Source organism: Rhinopithecus bieti, unplaced genomic scaffold (genome assembly GCF_001698545.2).
Source record: "Rhinopithecus bieti isolate Rb0 unplaced genomic scaffold, ASM169854v2 scaffold_3858, whole genome shotgun sequence".
Classification (NCBI taxonomy): Eukaryota; Metazoa; Chordata; class Mammalia; order Primates; family Cercopithecidae; genus Rhinopithecus; species Rhinopithecus bieti.
In genome coordinates, this window is record NW_016804227.1 from 389,946 (window position 1) to 406,782 (window position 16,837).

Here is a 16,837-nt window from a genome sequence, read left to right on the forward strand (position 1 = left end):
TTTTTTTGAGATGGAGTCTCTGCCTCCCAGGCTGGAGAGCAGTGGCACGATCTCAGCTCACTGCAGCCTCCGCCAACCCCATCCCCCGCCCCTCCAAGCCGGGTTTAAGCGATTCTCCTCCCTCAGCCCCCCGAGTAGCTGGGATTACAGGTGCCTGCCACTGTGCCCAGCTAATTTTTGTATTATTAGTAGAGATGGAGTTTCACCATGTTGGTCGCCCAGGTTGGTCTTAAACTCCTGACCTCGTGATCTACCTGCCTCAGCCTCCCAAAGTGCTGGGATTACAGGCGCGTGAGCCACCACACCCAGCCTCTTACATGCTTTTCATACTTGAGTATGTTTCTAGCAGATAAGGGCTTAGTTTTTTGGTTTTTTTTTTCTTTAACCAACAGGTTTTCCAGTATCCAGTGTTCAGTTTTTCCCAGTTTTTGCAAAGATGACTTTGTATAGTTGGATTGTTTGAATATGCAAAACATTACAGAAAAATGTAGAAAATTTAAAACATGAACCAAAGCATAATATAGTGACCTGTTCTGTATACCCATTACCTACTACTCTTTGTTTTTAAGTGACTGCTCTTCTCTATACTGTTATGGTTTATAATAGGTAGTATAAATGGTATTTATCAAATAAAAGGCTTGACCTTTGAGAGCTTAACCATTTTTGATGATTGTCAAAATCCCAAACGTTACCTGTTTGTAGATATGGGGTTTTGCCGTGTTCCCCACGCTGGTCTCAAACTCCTGAGCTTAAGTGATCTCCCTGCCTTGGCCTCCCAAAGTGCCAGGATTGCAGGTGTGAGCCATGGCGTCTGCCCAGTCATTTTCTTTGGTTTATGCTACTTTACCCTCCTGAGCCTTACTTTCCCCAAATGAGAGCTAGAAACTCCTCTGTTGGGAGGACTAAATGAGACGTGTCTCATAATTTGGAGGAATGGTCTTGCCCTGTTGCCCACTTGACAAGTGATTCTCCCACCTCAGCCTCCCAAAGTGCTGGGACTGCAGGCCGGAGCCACATGCCTGTGCCCAGCCTTGAGCACTCGACTTTCTGTTGCATCTACTTACTGGATCACATCCCTACCCTCATAACATCTACTCTTTACATTGGCTTCTTTTTATAGTTACCCTCTCAGTCCCCTTTGACACCTACACATCTTTTCTGTCTCATCCTAAGGGTTCAGTATTGGCCCCATCTGCCACCTGGAAGTGGAGTCCCGCTTCTGTTGCCCTCTGCTGTGCCGTATATCCTGGCTCCCAACTGCTCCATCGCGGAGAGACTGTTCTCATTGCTGTCTCCTGGATTTTTTGCAGTCCTTTGCTTGTGATATGATTTCTCCTTTCCAAGTTACCAGCTCCTTGAGGGCAGAAACTGGGTCTTAAGTTTGTGCCTTCTCTACACTCTCTCCACCCTTTGTAGACATGAAGATATGTGGTTGATTTGAGTAAGGAAAAGTGATTCGCCTGTCAAGGATTTTAGTCACACTTGGAGCTGAGAGTGGGATTTCCTAAATTACTGAGGCTGTAATTGACTACGTTAATCTTTCATAATCAATAGACTGTCCCTAATGGGCAGTAGAAAGGACACCGCTTAGTAGTGGCAGGGAGTTTCCAGCACAGACCTTGACTTCAGGTGTCCTGAATTGACACGCTCTGCTGATCTGTTCCTGTTCTACACACACTCCTGCCAGCCCAGTGTAGCCTCAAGCCTGTCGGTCTACCCAGGAGCATGGTAGAATTGTTAAACTTTTACATAGCACTTGGTACTTATGAAATGTTTTTATGGTCAGTTTTAAACTTTATAAAATCAATGTTTGAAAAATAATAGGCAAGAAAACGTAGGTACAGAGGTAATTTGGCAGAGGCCCTCCATCAAGCTCTCTAAGGTGTCAGGTGCATCTGTTCTCCCGTGTTGTTACTGATGTGTAGGAAGGTGCTGAATTTCACAAAGCACAGCTTGTTTGTTTAGATAGTAATCTCCCAAACTTGAATCTCGTGAAACATGTCAGACATTTTAGCTCAGCGTTTTCTGACATTTGATTTTGTAAATGAATTGGTGGGTAACAGATCTGTGTCATCCTATGTGATGGACACCCTGGGGTTTGTGTCTCAAGTGACTGTCACACAGTGGACACTTCATCCGTGCTAGCTTGAGTGAAGTCTACCTCCATGGCCCAGCCCCGCTGCCCCTGGTGATTTCATTGAATGGGATGAAAAGGTAAAAAGTGCCTAAGACCTGGAGAAGGGACTACATCAGGTAGGGTGTGGTAATATTTAGGACTGTTTTGGTAATTATTGAAAAGTCTAGGGTATTAAGCCACTGGCGGTTTTGTGAGGCACGAGTAAGTTGAGCAATTTGGTGGGCTTTGGTGTATCTTTGCTCCAGAATTATATCACCAGTTAGCTGTTAGGTGCTGCCATTTGGCAATGTGCTAATTTTTCAAAAACAGATTGCCCCAAACTAGATTTCTCTATCTTTTCCAAAGCCAGAGCCACCTTCCTATCCTAGTGCATTTTTAGCAGTGCCCCATCATCTTAATGGCATTCACATGGGCTTCCTATGCTCAATCAGGGGTCAAGTCTGGCCTGATCTCAGTTCCACCGTTCCTCTACTCTGTAAGTTCAAGCACAATTAGCAAGCCTTCGCACCTCCATTTTCCTTACTCAGCAACTACATCAAACACTGAGAGTTTTTCATCTCTCTTCATCCTCACCCTCCTTTTTAGTTTTTATGTATATGTTACACATTTATACACAGAAACATATCTGCATATATACACGTGTTTTATATGCCCCACACAGCTGTGAGCTGCTTACATACAAAGCAGTCTTTTAACATCATTACACATTGCTAGATGTTTAATGTTGAGTAATGAATTTAAAGTTTTTTTTTTAACATTCACCCTCTGTTTTTATGGTTTTCGACACGTTTATACTGTGTCTTGTTTTTCGTTTGTTTGGGTTTTGTTGTTGTTGTTGTTGTTTTTGAGATGGAGTCTGGCTCTGTAGCCCAGGCTGGAGCGCAGTGACACAGTCTCAGCTCACTGCAAGCTCCACCTCAGGCTCTGAAGTAGCTTGGGATTACAAGTGTGTGCCACCACACCCGGCTAATTTTTGTATTTTTAGTAGAGACAGAGTTTCACCATGTTGGCCAGGCTGGTCTTGAACTTCTGGCCTCAGGTATTCCGTCCACCTTGACCTCCCAAAGTGCTGGGATTAACAGGCATGAGCCACCGCGCCTGGCTTTTTTTTTTTTTTTTTTTTTTCTTTCTATAGGAGACAGTCTCTGTCACCCAGGCTGGAGTGCAGTAGCGCCATCACAGGTCACTGCAGCAACAACCTCCTGGGCTTAGGTGATCCTCCCATCTCAGCCTGCCAGGTAGCTTGGGACTTCCAAGTGTGGACCATCACTCCCGGCTAATTTTTTGTATTTTTTATAGAGATGGGGTCTTACTGTGTTGCCCAGGCTGGTCTTGAACTGCTGACCTTAAGTGATCCTCCTGCCTCAGCCTCCCAAACCGTTGGGATTACAGGCATGAGCTACTGGGCCCGACCTTATACTGCAACTCATGTATTTATTATCCAGTGCTAAATAGTATCTTATTGAAAATATTTTAGGATTTATAGTTTTGGAGATACCAGCGATAAAGTACTATTGGGAAGGTTATTGAAATGCAAAATAAGTCACATTTGCTAGACCCGGAAAGATGGGAGAAGTGGGCAGGTAGGATGCAGTTCACTTACAAACCTGTTTTCTGGTGGTCTTAGAACAGAACGTGGAACTTCCTGTTGGAAAGTACCAGAATTGTGAATTTGGAAACTTAAAATTTTTTTTTTTACCATCTAAGAATCATCACAGCTTGGTTGACCCTTCTACTTTAGAAACATGCTTTTTTTTTTTTTTTGAGACGGAGTCTCGCTCTGTCGCCCGGGCTGGAGTGCAGTGGCCGAATCTCAGCTCACTGCAAGCTCCGCCTCCCGGGTTTATGCCATTCTCCTGCCTCAACCTCCCGAGTAGCTGGGACTACAGGCGCCCGCCACCTCACCCGGCTAGTTTTTTGTATTTTTTAGTAGAGACGGGGTTTCACCGTGTTAGCCAGGATGGTCTCGATCTCCTGACCTCGTGATCCGCCCGTCTCGGCCTCCCAAAGTGCTAGGATTACAGGCTTGAGCCACCGCGCCTGGCCAGAAACATGCTTTATTGAATAGTGCTTGTCTGCAAGACACCTGGAAGTTCTTCAGGAAGAAGTGGAATTTCCGTTGTGTTTCTAGCAGCATGTAGATGAAAGACCCAGTTGCCCTCTGAGATGCATATTAATATTTCCCCTGCAAAGAGGGTGACTTTGAGCAGGTCTTTGGTTGTCGTGAAGGATCTCATTTATTCGAACGCATTTCCCGTTTAGGAAAAAAAAACTGCAGCTGGCTGCCAGCACAGTATCCTTGGAGCAGACAGGAAATGGGTTAAACGTCTGTTTCAAAAAAAAAATCACCCCCTTAATTTTTTTTTTTCCTCCTGAGTTTTCCAAATGTTTTATTTTGAAAATTTTCAAGTCTACAATAAGGTTGAAATAATGGTACAATTAGATGATGCTGGTGAATGCAGAAGTGACTATTCTGCCCTGTTTGCGAAATCCTTGCTGTATACCTGCACACATGCCCTTTATGCTGACCTGCTTGAAAACAAATGTTGGCTGTCTTGGCTTTCCACTCCTAACGACTTTGAGTCTCTCCTGGGGCATTCCCATGGCAATATCATTTTGATACAATCATCTAGTTATACTATATTCTGATTTATTTATTTATTTATTTCCTTTCTTTCCTTTCTTCTTTCTTTTCTTTCCTTCCTTTCCTTTTCTTTCTTTCTTTTCTTTTTTTTTGAGATGGAGTTTCGCTGTTGTTGCCCAGGCTGGAGTGCAGTGGCGCGATTTTGGCTCACTGCAACCTCCACCTCTCGGATTCAAGCGATTCTCCTGCCTCAGTCTCCCAAGTAACTGGGATTACAGGCATGCGCCACCACACGTAGCTAATTTTGTATTTTCAGTAGAGACGGGGTTTTACCATGTTAGGCTGATCTTGAACTCCTGACCTCAAGTGATCCACCTCAGCCTCACAAAGTGCTGTGTTAGGATTAACTCAATTTTACAAATAAATAAAGCTTAGAGAAGTTGAAAAACTTCTCAAGGTCATATGCTAGTACGTGACAGAGGCTGGATTTAAACCAGTACCTATGCAGAGTAAACGACGCTTGATACAGCTGAGGAGACGACATTGAGGTTGAAATGGATTGGTAATGCACGCCATGTATTTGAGGACCCTGTGAAGTATTGCATGAGAGTGTTATGTACGTCAGTACTTGCTGTGTAACATATAAAATTTTTATTAGGACATTCTTATGCCCATAATCAGGCAATAAGGAGAAATAAATAAATAAATATATTTATTTGAGACGGAGTCTCACTCTGTCGCCCGAGCTGAAGTGCAGTGACATGATCTTGGCTCACTGTAAGCCCCGCGTCCCAGGTTCAAGCTATAGGAGAAATAATTATATTATGTGTGAATGTGTTAAACTTAAGCAACTTCAGTAATCCTTCATCTCAGTACAACATTACTTCTAGATGGTCCATTTCTGTATTTCTTAGCACCACGGTGTGTGAAGGAGGGTATTTGCTTAGGTTTTAGGACATAAATACTGCAGATACAGATTCTGAGTGACTAGGAGAGAAGCAGTTGTCTTAGGAAGGTATGTTATGTTTGGGTAGGGCACGGTGGCTCACATCTGTAATCTCAGCACTTTGGGAGGCTTGAGGCAGGCAGATCACCTGAGGTCAGGAGTTGGAGACCAGCCTGGCCAACATGGTGAAACCCCGTCTCTACTAAAAATACACAAATTAGCCAGGTGTGGTGGCACATGCCTGTAATCTCAGCTATTCAGGAGGCTGAGACAGGAGAATCTCTTGAACCCGGGAAGCAGAGGTTGCAGTGAGCTGAGATAACTGCAGCCTGGGCGACAGAGTGACAGTCTATCTCAAAAAAATTTTCTTTTCCTTTTTTTTCTTTCTCTGGCCATTCTCTATAACATAGTCTTTTTTTTTTTTTTAAATTTGAGACGGAGTCTCACTCTGTTGCCAGGCTGGAGTGCAGTGGGATGATTTCGGCTCACCGCAACTGCCACCTCCCTGGTTCAAGTGATTCCCTTGCTTCCGCCTCCCTAGTAGCTGGGACTACAGGCGCGCACCACCATGCCCAGCTAATTTTTGTATTTTAGTAGAGACACGATTTCACCATGTTGGCCAGGATGGTCTTGATCTCCTGACCTTGGGATCCGCCTGCCTCAGCCTCCCAAACTGCTGGGATTACAGGCGTAGCCCCCGCGCCCAGCTATAACAGTCTTATGGTGCATTCGAGCAGAGTGCCTCACCTGGGGCGTTGCGTTGGTGGCGTAGCTCAGCGGAAGACTACTTTACTTGTTTTGCTTGTTCCACGCTGGGCACACTTGAATCTGTTTGTCTCCCCTCATAGGTCCCGCGGCAGTGCTGGTGGCCATGGTTCCCGTAGCCAGAAGGAGTTGCCCACAGAGCCCCCCTACACAGCCTACGTAGGAAATCTACCTTTTAATACCGTTCAGGGCGACATAGATGCTATCTTTAAGGATCTCAGCATAAGGAGTATACGGCTAGTCAGAGACAAAGACACAGATAAATTTAAAGGTGAGTTTGGAGGATCCTTACTGCATATTACTGTAAGGGGGTGGGGGAGGATGGGAAGGGGTTCTAAATAAAAATAGATTTGTGAGCCAGAGGCTCCAATCAGGAAAGTATTTTAAGCATTTGCCTGGTCTACGTAGTTGAAAGAAGCATAACTCTTCAACTCATAGCTCTTCAGTTCACTTAGGGGAAAATGTTTTGTACACAGTGTAGTTCGTAGAAATACATGGTGTATGCCCAGGTTTGTGAGCCTGACCTCTACAGCAGTCCTGTCTGCCAGTAAAGGAGTTCCCCAAGAGAGAGAGGAATAGCACTGAGGACTCTTAGGCACATTTCTCCTGGAATGACTCGTAGATTTTTCTTGGTAGTTATCCTGTCATCCAGTTGTCATAAAACCCAGAAGAAAAGAAGCTAGCGCTGTCAGTGTGCATTTGTAAATTTGGAGAGTGTGCTTGGGAGGACTGGCTGAGATTTCAGATGTGGTGTCTATAGGTTGTGTGTCTGTAGGGTGTGGGAGCAAAAAGCAGGAAGAAGGGATCCGTGCAGCAGTCTCCTGCCTGCAGGGCTTCCTGAAGGAAGTGTGCCTGCTTCGTAAGTGCACAATGCTAGATCTCAGGATGTTTGGCCCGCATAATCCACCCAAAAGCACATCTGTGACAAGTATGGGGTAACTTATGGCCAGGAGCTATGCCAGCAGTCGAGAAGGCCTTGCTGACCTGGGTGGTTTTGTGTGTCGGTGGCATTCTTAATCTTTTTGACTTGAGAATCTGAAGCCACATGTAGTGTGTAATCAAACAGTGAAAGCAAATATGTTAGTTACATTTGTGAAAGTAAGCTCCACCAGTTTGCTTGCTAGCAAGCATTAGGAATTAAACTTTGGGTAGGAGTGTGTGGGTGAGCCTAGCCTTTGGGCTGGTTCAGTCGCTGCAGGCTTTGGAGTTTGGCTCATAGAGGACCATCTTCACTTGAGCAGCTCTAGAAGATGAGGTCCATGATAGGGCGTCTGTTGCCTCTGTGAAGTCAGGGATAGTTTTCTCCATTATTCTCAATACTGAATCCACTTAGGGAGGAAAGCTGGGGGGACATCCCTCCAGCCAAGGCAGTATGTTTTTTGTTTGTTTGTTTTTTTGAGATGGAGTTTCGCACTTGTTGCCCAGGCTGGAGTGCAATGGCGCAATCTCGGCTCACCACAACCTCCACCTCCCAGGTTCAAGAGATTCTCCTGCCTCCGCCTCCCTAGTAGCTGGGATTATAGGCATGTGCCAGCACGCCCGGCTAATTTTGTATTTTTAATACAGACGGGGTTTCTCCATGTTCGTCAGGCGGGTCTCGAACTCCCGACCTCAGGTGATCTGCCCGCCTTGGCCTCCCAAAGTGCGGGAATTACAGGCATGAGCCACCGTGCCCGGCCTCCAAGGCAGTATGTTGTTCACACACAGTTGGTAAACGGGAAGTTTGGACTCAGGCCTTCAAAGCACTTGCGGTCTAGTGGGCTTCAAAGGTGAAGTGTGATTATTAAGTTATTATACAGGGCAAGGATGCTGGGGGAGAGGGCATGCAGCGTGCAGTACCAGCATCTGGGGAGTAATGAACTGGATTTAGACTGCAGACAGCAAGGAAGGGGCAATGTCAGACCCTTGGCATCAGGGACACAGGTTGTCAGTAACATGTCCTTGGACCCAGGCCATCTGTCTTTTAATTAACATTCAGAGAAGAATGCCCTAGTTGCCAAGGATATGTTTTTAGCCTTGTGAAGCAAATTTGATATCAACTACCTGAGTAGTAAGTTAAATCGGCACTTTAAGCCTCTTTCTTCAAAGAATTTTAGGTACCAAATTTGAAATCTGTGAAATCTCATCCTCACTTAGATTGAATAGTCATTCAGGAGTCAGAAGAGCTCTGCAAATGGCCTGAGAAAGGTTTGAATATTATGGTTGAAATAAGAAGAAAGCTTTCTAGAAACGCAGCTGCTATTTCAGTGCATGTTCAGTTAGCATTTTCTGACTGATAGAATAGAATTGAGAGGGAGGAATGCCAGTTAGGTTCTATCTGCTGATAGTAAAGTGTGCTTCTTCAGGCTCTCCTAGTCTGCCAGCATCTAGACAACAGATTGGTAGTTGTGATGTGGAGAAATAGTATGAATAGGATCTTCCCACATCTTTAACCCAGAATTACTTGAGGAAATCGGGGTTTTTTCTTTTCCAGGATTCTGCTATGTAGAATTCGATGAAGTGGATTCCCTTAAGGAAGCCTTGACATACGATGGTGCAGTAAGTATCCTCAGGTTTTCTCTGTCAGAACAGTTGAGATTCTCTTCTTTGCCAATACTTACACTCTTTTCCCCTTATCATTAGCTGTTGGGCGATCGGTCACTTCGTGTGGACATTGCAGAAGGCAGAAAACAAGACAAAGGTGGCTTTGGATTCAGAAAAGGTGGACCAGATGATAGAGGTGATTGGTTCTTCTAAGCTGAACATAAAGACTTACAGTATGCCTACCAATTCCAGCTCGTGAACGTTCCTAGTAGAACTCGATTATCTCATAGGTGTGATAGGTTCTTGTGAGCTCTTAAAAGTTTGCGTAAAATCCTAGAAAGAACGGCTGATGCTTCTGCAAGCCTGGTTTTTGTTTTGTTTTGGTGTGGTTTTTTTCTGTTGGAAGCAAAAACTCTTAAAATGATTTCACTGAACCTTCCACCACGTGAGTTGTATGTCTTCCAAATGAATTTTTCCATGTTTGCACAGCAAGGTAATGACACGACCTCAACTTTATTTTATTTATTTATTTTTTTTTTTTGAGACGGAGTCTTGCTCTGTCGCCCGGGCTGGAGTGCAGTGACCGGATCTCAGCTCACTGCAAGCTCCGCCTTCCAGGTTCACGCCATTCTCCTGCCTCAGCCTCCCTAGTAGCTGGGACTACAGGCGCCCGCCACCTCACCCGGCTAGTTTTTTGTATTTTTTAGTAGAGACGGGGTTTTGCCATGTTGGCCAGGATGGTCTCGATCTCCTGACCTCGTGATCCTCCCGTCTCGGCCTCCCAAAGTGCTGGGATTACAGGCTTGAGCCACCGCGCCCGGCCTCAACTTTATCTTTTTTGTGTATCCTCAGGAATGGGTAGCTCTCGAGAACCTAGAGGTGGATGGGATTCCTGGGATGACTTCAATTCTGGTATCAGTATTTAAAGCATCACCACTTAATTTTTCCTAGGGGCCTTGCTGCTGCTGTCTGTTTCTTGTGAGTAGTTCGCCTGGCTGGACTACTTATTTAGTTGCTTTAACAAATAACTCTCCTGCAAGGTGCCCAGGCGTGCAAGTAAGCCTCTGTTAGAGCCTGTGGGGGCAGGACTTGAAGGCTCCACACTGTGGGCAGGTGAGCCCCACGCACATTGTGTGGTCACCTTTGTTAGCCTGCAGCTCCTGGGTCCTTGATCTCACTCAGCAGTCTTTCTCAGACTCCCGCCCAGGGAAACTCCTCGGTGGTTTTGTGTATGGCACCAAGAGAAGTACTGTTCCTTCTAGAAAACATAGGATAGAGGTTTGGGCTCTTACATGGTAAAAGGTCATGCTGATGGCCTATTTTTTTCTTGGAGGATTGTGGGGAGGTCCAGTCCCTTCATGGTGGACATGATCCATTTCGCCGTTCTTTCTCTTAGCCAACCCGGGCAGACCAGCTGGTGTCGTAGCACAAAGCATCAGTCTGCGCACCAGGCGTCTGCTCTGCAGGGTGATTGATTTTCAGCATTTTTTTCATCTCTGTTTTCTGTTTTTTAATTACAAAAGGATAAATTTTTTTTGTATATACATGATAAAAACTTCAGTCGTAACGCAGAAAGGTAGGAAAAGAAACAAATTTGTTTTCTTTCCCACAAATTTGGGATGTGCTCTCATACTGTGCTGTATAGAAGGTCAGCACCGTCCCCCAATCAAAACAAAACTGGTGTAAAGTAATGGGTAAGTATGGGAGGGACTGGTGCACGTTGTCTTGTGAGTCTGAGGTTTTTAAAAACTCAGCTTTGGCTAAACAGGTGACTATTTGTTGAATAATATAGTTCTTAAAAGTCCTGTAGCCAGTCAGAAATGAGCTTATTCATAAAAGTGCAGTATGGTGGAGTCAGTCTGTAGTTTTATGTATAAGCTGGTCTCTGATTGAAACGTGCAGCAGCTGTCTTCTCAGAGCCAACCAGCAGCTCCGGGCACAGCCTTTCCCCTGACACTTTGGTATTTGCAGGTACTATAGACGTTGCCCACATCCTAACGTCTTTCTACCCTTGGCTTAGCCTGGCCACTGGCGCCCAAGCAGAGACACAGTGAACACGGCCATGGCCTTGCTGCCACCAGTTCCAGTGGGAACTGCAATGTTTTGGTGACACCTCAAACCTGATGTGGGCTCACTCGATAGAGTAATGGCTCATTTGATACTTTATACGTTATTTGTGAGAGTAGATCTTTTTTACTTTTTAATAGGATGGAATTTTTTTTTTAGTGAAACGTGCTCATTGTAAAAAACAAAATAGAGCAACAGAAAAGTACAAAGAAAGCAAAAACATTTCACCATCAGAAATAGCCAGTGTTAATCTAAGCTTTGTAAAGAAAACTCCGAAGATTCTCATAATTATTTTGCTTCCTAGAAACCCACCAACAGATTTGATGAGAGATCCTTGTTCATGGCAGACCTCTCCTTTCCTGCCTAATTTCCCGCTGCTTAGTTCCTAGGAGATTTTGAAATGAGACTTTCACTTGGTGTTAATGCACACCGATATTTGTCTCTGCTGGGCTCTTATGCACCATCACGCACCTGGACACACAAGTAGCAGTTGTGTTTATCTGCTTCACCGGCGTGGTGTGAGCTGATTTGTTTCATGCTGGACATTGGTGGTCGAAATCATTTAATCTCATAGTAAAGGGTGTAAACTTTGTACTCATGTGGAAGGGTACAGTTCACAGTTTAGTTTGGGGGAAACGTGAAGTTAAATGTTGGAATACTGACTAGGCTTGTTCACTGAACTGTGTAATGTGGTGGGTAAAAGACTGTAAAGGACCTTATACTCGACTATATGCCTCCCAGTGTATTTCCCCTAAAGCGGTGCTCCTATTGGTCTACATCTGTTTAGACTTGTTTTCATTACTTGGTTTGTTAAAATTGATATTATTTAACTCAGTCTCTGAACTGGGTGTGAGATCCCTTGATTGGTTTCCAAAACCCTTGCCACCTTTAAAGAATAGAAATCAGCCCCACCAGGGAGGGTGATGCAGTCGGCGCTTGCTCGTCCTTGGAGGTTGTTCTGTGGAGTTGCTAGAACACTGAATGAGGCACTGTGGCACTGCTCTTGTGCGCCTCGGAGCACATTTTCGTCAGCTGATCATACCTAACATTGCTTTATATGACTTTTTTTTTTTTTTTGGAGACCGAGGCTCACTCTGTTGCCCAGGCTGGAGTGCAGTGGCGCGATTTCGGTTCACTGCAAGCTCCGCCTCCCGGGTTCAAGCGATTCTCCTGCCTCAGCCTCCCAAGTAGTTGGGATTACAGGCACCCACCACCAAGCCCAGCTAATTATTATATGTTAAATAGAAACGGGGTCTCTCCATGTTGATCAGGCTGGTCTCAAACTCCTGACCTCAGGTGATCCGCCCACCTTGGCCTCCCAAAGTGCTGGGATTACAGACGTGAGCCACCGCGCCCGGCGTATGTGACCTTCATTTTAAAGACGCCTCATTTAATGTTAGTGTTGATTTATTTAGTAGTGTTAACATTGAACTCAGGGCCAGCTATAGTAAATAGTCTGTGATGCCATCATTTCAGCCTGTTAGAAAGCTTGTCCCACGCTGGTTTTGTCTGTAAGACACCTCACAGCCAGCCTGCACTTAGGAACAGCAGACGGCACTTCACACTGCACCTGGGGCCACTTTAGACAGCCATGTCACCGGAAAAAACCCAACACTCATCGTGAAAAGACTTGACAGTTAAGAACTGAAACAAGCAGAGCGTTGTCTTTTTCTGCCTCAGCTGGGATCGTCGCATCTGTGCAGGTCCAGGACTGATTGCAGAAATGCCGCTGGTATCCAGCTTGGGATTAAACGTGAATTTTAGCAACTGGGTGGATTTGCAAATATGGAATCTGTGGATAATGAAAATGACTGTGTAGTGCATACCGTGGGCTCTGAGGGTTCTTCTCAAAGACGAGCTCCCTGAAAGCTTGGAGCCTTGGCACCACACTTGCAGAGTAGCAGTGGCCACCCCTGAGTGTGCAGCCAACAGCAGCAAGCTCATTTGTTTAATTACGTTTTAACTTCTTTTTGCCAGTTTTATTTTTTTTTCCCTTGAGACAGAGTCTCACTTCATCACCCAGGCTGGAGTGTAATGGCGCGATCTCGGCTCACTGCACCCTCCACCTTCTGAGTTCGAGTGATTCTCCTCCCTCAGCTTCCTGAGTAGCTGGAACCCCAGGCATGCACCACCATGCCCAGCTAATTTTTGTGTTTTTGTAGAGACTGAGTCTCACTGTGTTGCCGAGTCTGGTCCTGAACTCCTGTACTCAAGTGATCCTCCCACTCGGGCTCCCAAAGTGCTGAGATTACAGTCGTGAACCGCTCTTTTTACTAAATGTTAACCTCAGTAGTTACACAGTTAAAGCTTAGGTTTCACTTAAGTACAAGCCTAAAGGCCCCTTAAGACCATTGAGAAAATACTCTTTGCTCCTACACACCAGTGAGAATTCCAGCATTTCTAAATGAGATGCAGTTTACTTCTGCCAAGAGCCCACTTAGCAGGCACACAAATGAATGGAGAAAGAACGCTTTGCCCCGAGGAGGCACCGGTGGGGGTGAGGCCCTGTGCTGTCTGCTTATGCCCTCTGTAGGGCATGGCCAATTTTGGGGATAACTGCTTTGTTTACCACACAGGTGCTTTGCTTGTAGAATGGCCCACACCTGAAATGCAGCCAAAACAGGAAAATTGGGACTTTGTATTTTTATTTTGTCTTCATATAGCTTTTCTTGTGATTTTGTGTTCTAAGTTGTAAATACTTCTAAATTTCAGGTTTATCTTTTAAAATAACTGTATAGATTTATATTAGAAAATAGGATTCAACCTGCTTTGAGGCTTTCTTGTTTTACTTTAAGCCATATTAAAATACAGTTTCGTGGTATTAATATTTTTCTACTTTTCCTGCAAGCTGAACATGTAAACAGCTCATTTGTTTGCTCTCCTAAGATCCTGATTCCTTTTTCTTTGGGAAGTCTATTAGCACTGCCAGTACTCCACATTGGCATTTGGACCCATTTTTAACACACTTTATTTTGGAGATACTTCAGATACTGGACAAACTAAAGAATTTAAAATTAAACTCAAACAATTCCCAGAACGTTATTCTATAAGCAGCTTGGAGACGATAGTTTGAAAAGTATTTCAATGTCCTGTTTCTTCCTCAGGCTTCAGGGATGACTTCTTAGGGGGCAGGGGAGGTAGTCGCCCAGGTGACCGGCGAACAGGCCCCCCCATGGGCAGCCGCTTCAGAGATGGCCCTCCCCTCCGCGGATCCAACATGGATTTCAGAGAACCCACAGAAGGTACGGGCTCGTGTGTCAGTGGAGGGCATCTTGTCCTGATGGGATCATCAGGTTCACACTCCATGGGGCCTTGGCATTCCTGTGGCACACACTCCACGTTCACAGAGTTGTCGGCATAGATCCCCGCATTCTCCAGAATAGCAAGTTCACTTTGGTCATTAGAGCGTCTGCTGATGGGGTAGCAGGCCAGGTGAATTTTAGAAAGTGGGCTGGGTTGCTGACAGCAACATCAGCGTGATCGTTTTGCTGGATGTGGAATGGGATCCACACACTGACGGACTCTGCTTTTTCTCCTCCAGAGGAAAGAGCACAGAGACCACGACTCCAGCTTAAACCTCGAACAGTCGCGACGCCCCTCAATCAAGTAGCCAATCCCAACTCTGCTATCTTCGGGGGTGCCAGACCTAGAGAGGAAGTCGTTCAAAAGGAGCAAGAATGAGCCTGCGGCTGGGAGGGAATGGGGCGTGGGGGGTTAGAGCAGGACCACAGCCTGGTGAGTCCCCGGGCAGCCGTCCTGCAGCCGCCACTCCTGCACCTGCCATTGGCCTCCTCACAGCGGAAACACAGCTTGTGAGTGCATGTCAGCTGTTAACAAGTGGTTTTTAGTACATTCTGGGCTTTGCTGTATCTATCTAGTGCCTGTTTGTGCGTTTTTTTCTTTCTTCCGCTGCTTCCCCATTTTCCTTCTGTCCTTTTCCTCCTGCTCCTTGTTTTCCCAGCAGCACATGGGGTTCCTTGGAGGAGTGGAGGTGGGCGCCGTCGGGGGGGCGTTTGGGCTGCAGTGCTGCCTCATTTTTCTCCTTTGCTTTCTCGTTTTACTTTAGACAGTGGCCCATCTCCAGGCGTTTCCTTTCATTTCCTCAGTGCTTCTCTTCTCACCTGCATGTTGAGTTCTGTATTGCTGGGGCTTCCAACAAAAACCAGAGTCACTGACAGGGAACGGCAGGGACCTTGTTGGTATCTGGCTGTGATGAATATAGAGAATCGGAGGCACCTTGTTTTCACAACTAGGATAAAAATATCTGCAAGGTCCTTTCCATTCCTATTTGGAGGGAGTCCTGGCTCCATGACCCCCTCCGCAGTGAACTGTGCAAGCAGATAGGCTCACACGAGAAACAGTGAGACTGAAAGTGGGGGCCATAGAAGAGTGGTAGAGAGTCCACGGAGAAGATATAGTGAATGCTTGCATGCATTCACACGTGTTTGTTACTGCTCTTTCGAGGCGGTGGTCCAGCTAGTTCATTCCTTTCACCGGGCGCAGTCAAGGCTCCCCTCTCTGGCCGGGTGCAGTGAACGGCCAGCTGGATTCTTTTCTGCTGGGCCAAGGCGCTTTGGGGGTGGAGGGGGTGGTGCTGGCGCTGCGCTGGGCTGACTGCAGCGCTGACGCGGCGTTTCCCCCCATCCCTGTTGCCTGTGTGTTTGTGTTGATCTGTTCCTAGTATAGGCAACATAATGAGATACTGTGCTTCCCACCTCCCCTTCAGTTCAGAGCCAAAATGGGTCTAGAATCTGGCACTTTACTCATTTCTTTGATTAAATTAAATTGTACTATGCAGAGCTGTCAGGAACCTTCAGATAGCCGTAGAGGACTGCAGCTGTCTAGGTCTGTGGCCACATCTTGGGGACACACTGGATTGTTCCCATGTGCAGGGTTCAGCACTTACCTGGGAGTGCTAGGGGTTAGGCTTTTGAGCTTGAACCCCTGTGTGTGAACAGATGAAAAATCCTTCAGTACCGAAGTCCCAGTCTGTCCTATGGGGAGCAGTTTGGGGGCGGCCGGCAGCAGGAGCCTGGGGAAGAGGCCCTCGCCAGGTGATGGCCGGGCCAGGGTGGCCTGGGGCGCCCAGCGGAGTGTGCTTAGTAGTTGGTCACCAGCTGTCACCCTTGGCTTTTCCTACTGTGTCTTTGTTAAAAGGCCTCAGCAATCCACAGAACTCACTCTCTCCTTCCTTCCACCTGTCAGCTTCTCTGCTTCCAAGATAAGAACCATTTGTGTAACACCAATACTCAACTTCAGAAAGACATGCATTATGTGGTTGCAATCAACCCCGATGCTTTCAGATGACCTACTTACATCTTCAGTGTGGATAAGATAAAGAACAAAACAAATGCATCTAAACCTCTGGGCAATCCAGTTGACTTTTAAATGTAAGAATGGAATTCCAAACACTTAACACATTCAGCTATATGACAGAAAGTAAATCTATGGATATGGTATTTTGTGAATGATCTTTTAAATAAAAGAAAACCTTACATAATATTTAATGCTTGCCTTTATTTTGAGTTCTTTTAGCTGCTCATAGAATGTAACAATTTTAAATTTGGGAAGCCCTACTGAAATGGAAGAGTCTACTGTAATTTTAATTCTGGGATGAGTGAAGTTATTTTAAAAGCTGGTGATGATTAGAAATAGGATGCCAGTTTTTTCCCCTCACTTGCTAAAATGTCCTTTTCCAACCAGGCAGAAACCTTGAAAGTCTGGCTGTTTTGGTTAGGTAAAGAAACACCATTTTTTTCCCAAGATGGAAGAAATCAAGCATTTACATAACATGTGGCTTTCTTTTAACAACTGC

The 16,837-nt window shown here is 45.6% G+C and overlaps 1 protein-coding gene across 1 annotated transcript in view; it reads left to right on the plus strand.

The window, feature by feature from the left end:
* EIF4H (eukaryotic translation initiation factor 4H) overlaps window positions 1-16,529 on the plus strand; it is a 29,001-nt gene extending 12,472 nt beyond the window's left edge. The window contains exons 3-7 of the mRNA XM_017867327.1: window positions 6,516-6,703; window positions 8,906-8,970; window positions 9,055-9,151; window positions 14,127-14,264; window positions 14,564-16,529. Coding sequence (XP_017722816.1) covers window positions 6,516-6,703; window positions 8,906-8,970; window positions 9,055-9,151; window positions 14,127-14,264; window positions 14,564-14,703 — 628 coding nt within the window. The 3' untranslated portion in view covers window positions 14,704-16,529. The remainder of the gene's footprint in view (window positions 1-6,515; window positions 6,704-8,905; window positions 8,971-9,054; window positions 9,152-14,126; window positions 14,265-14,563) is intronic.
* Window positions 16,530-16,837: the final 308 nt, after the last annotated feature.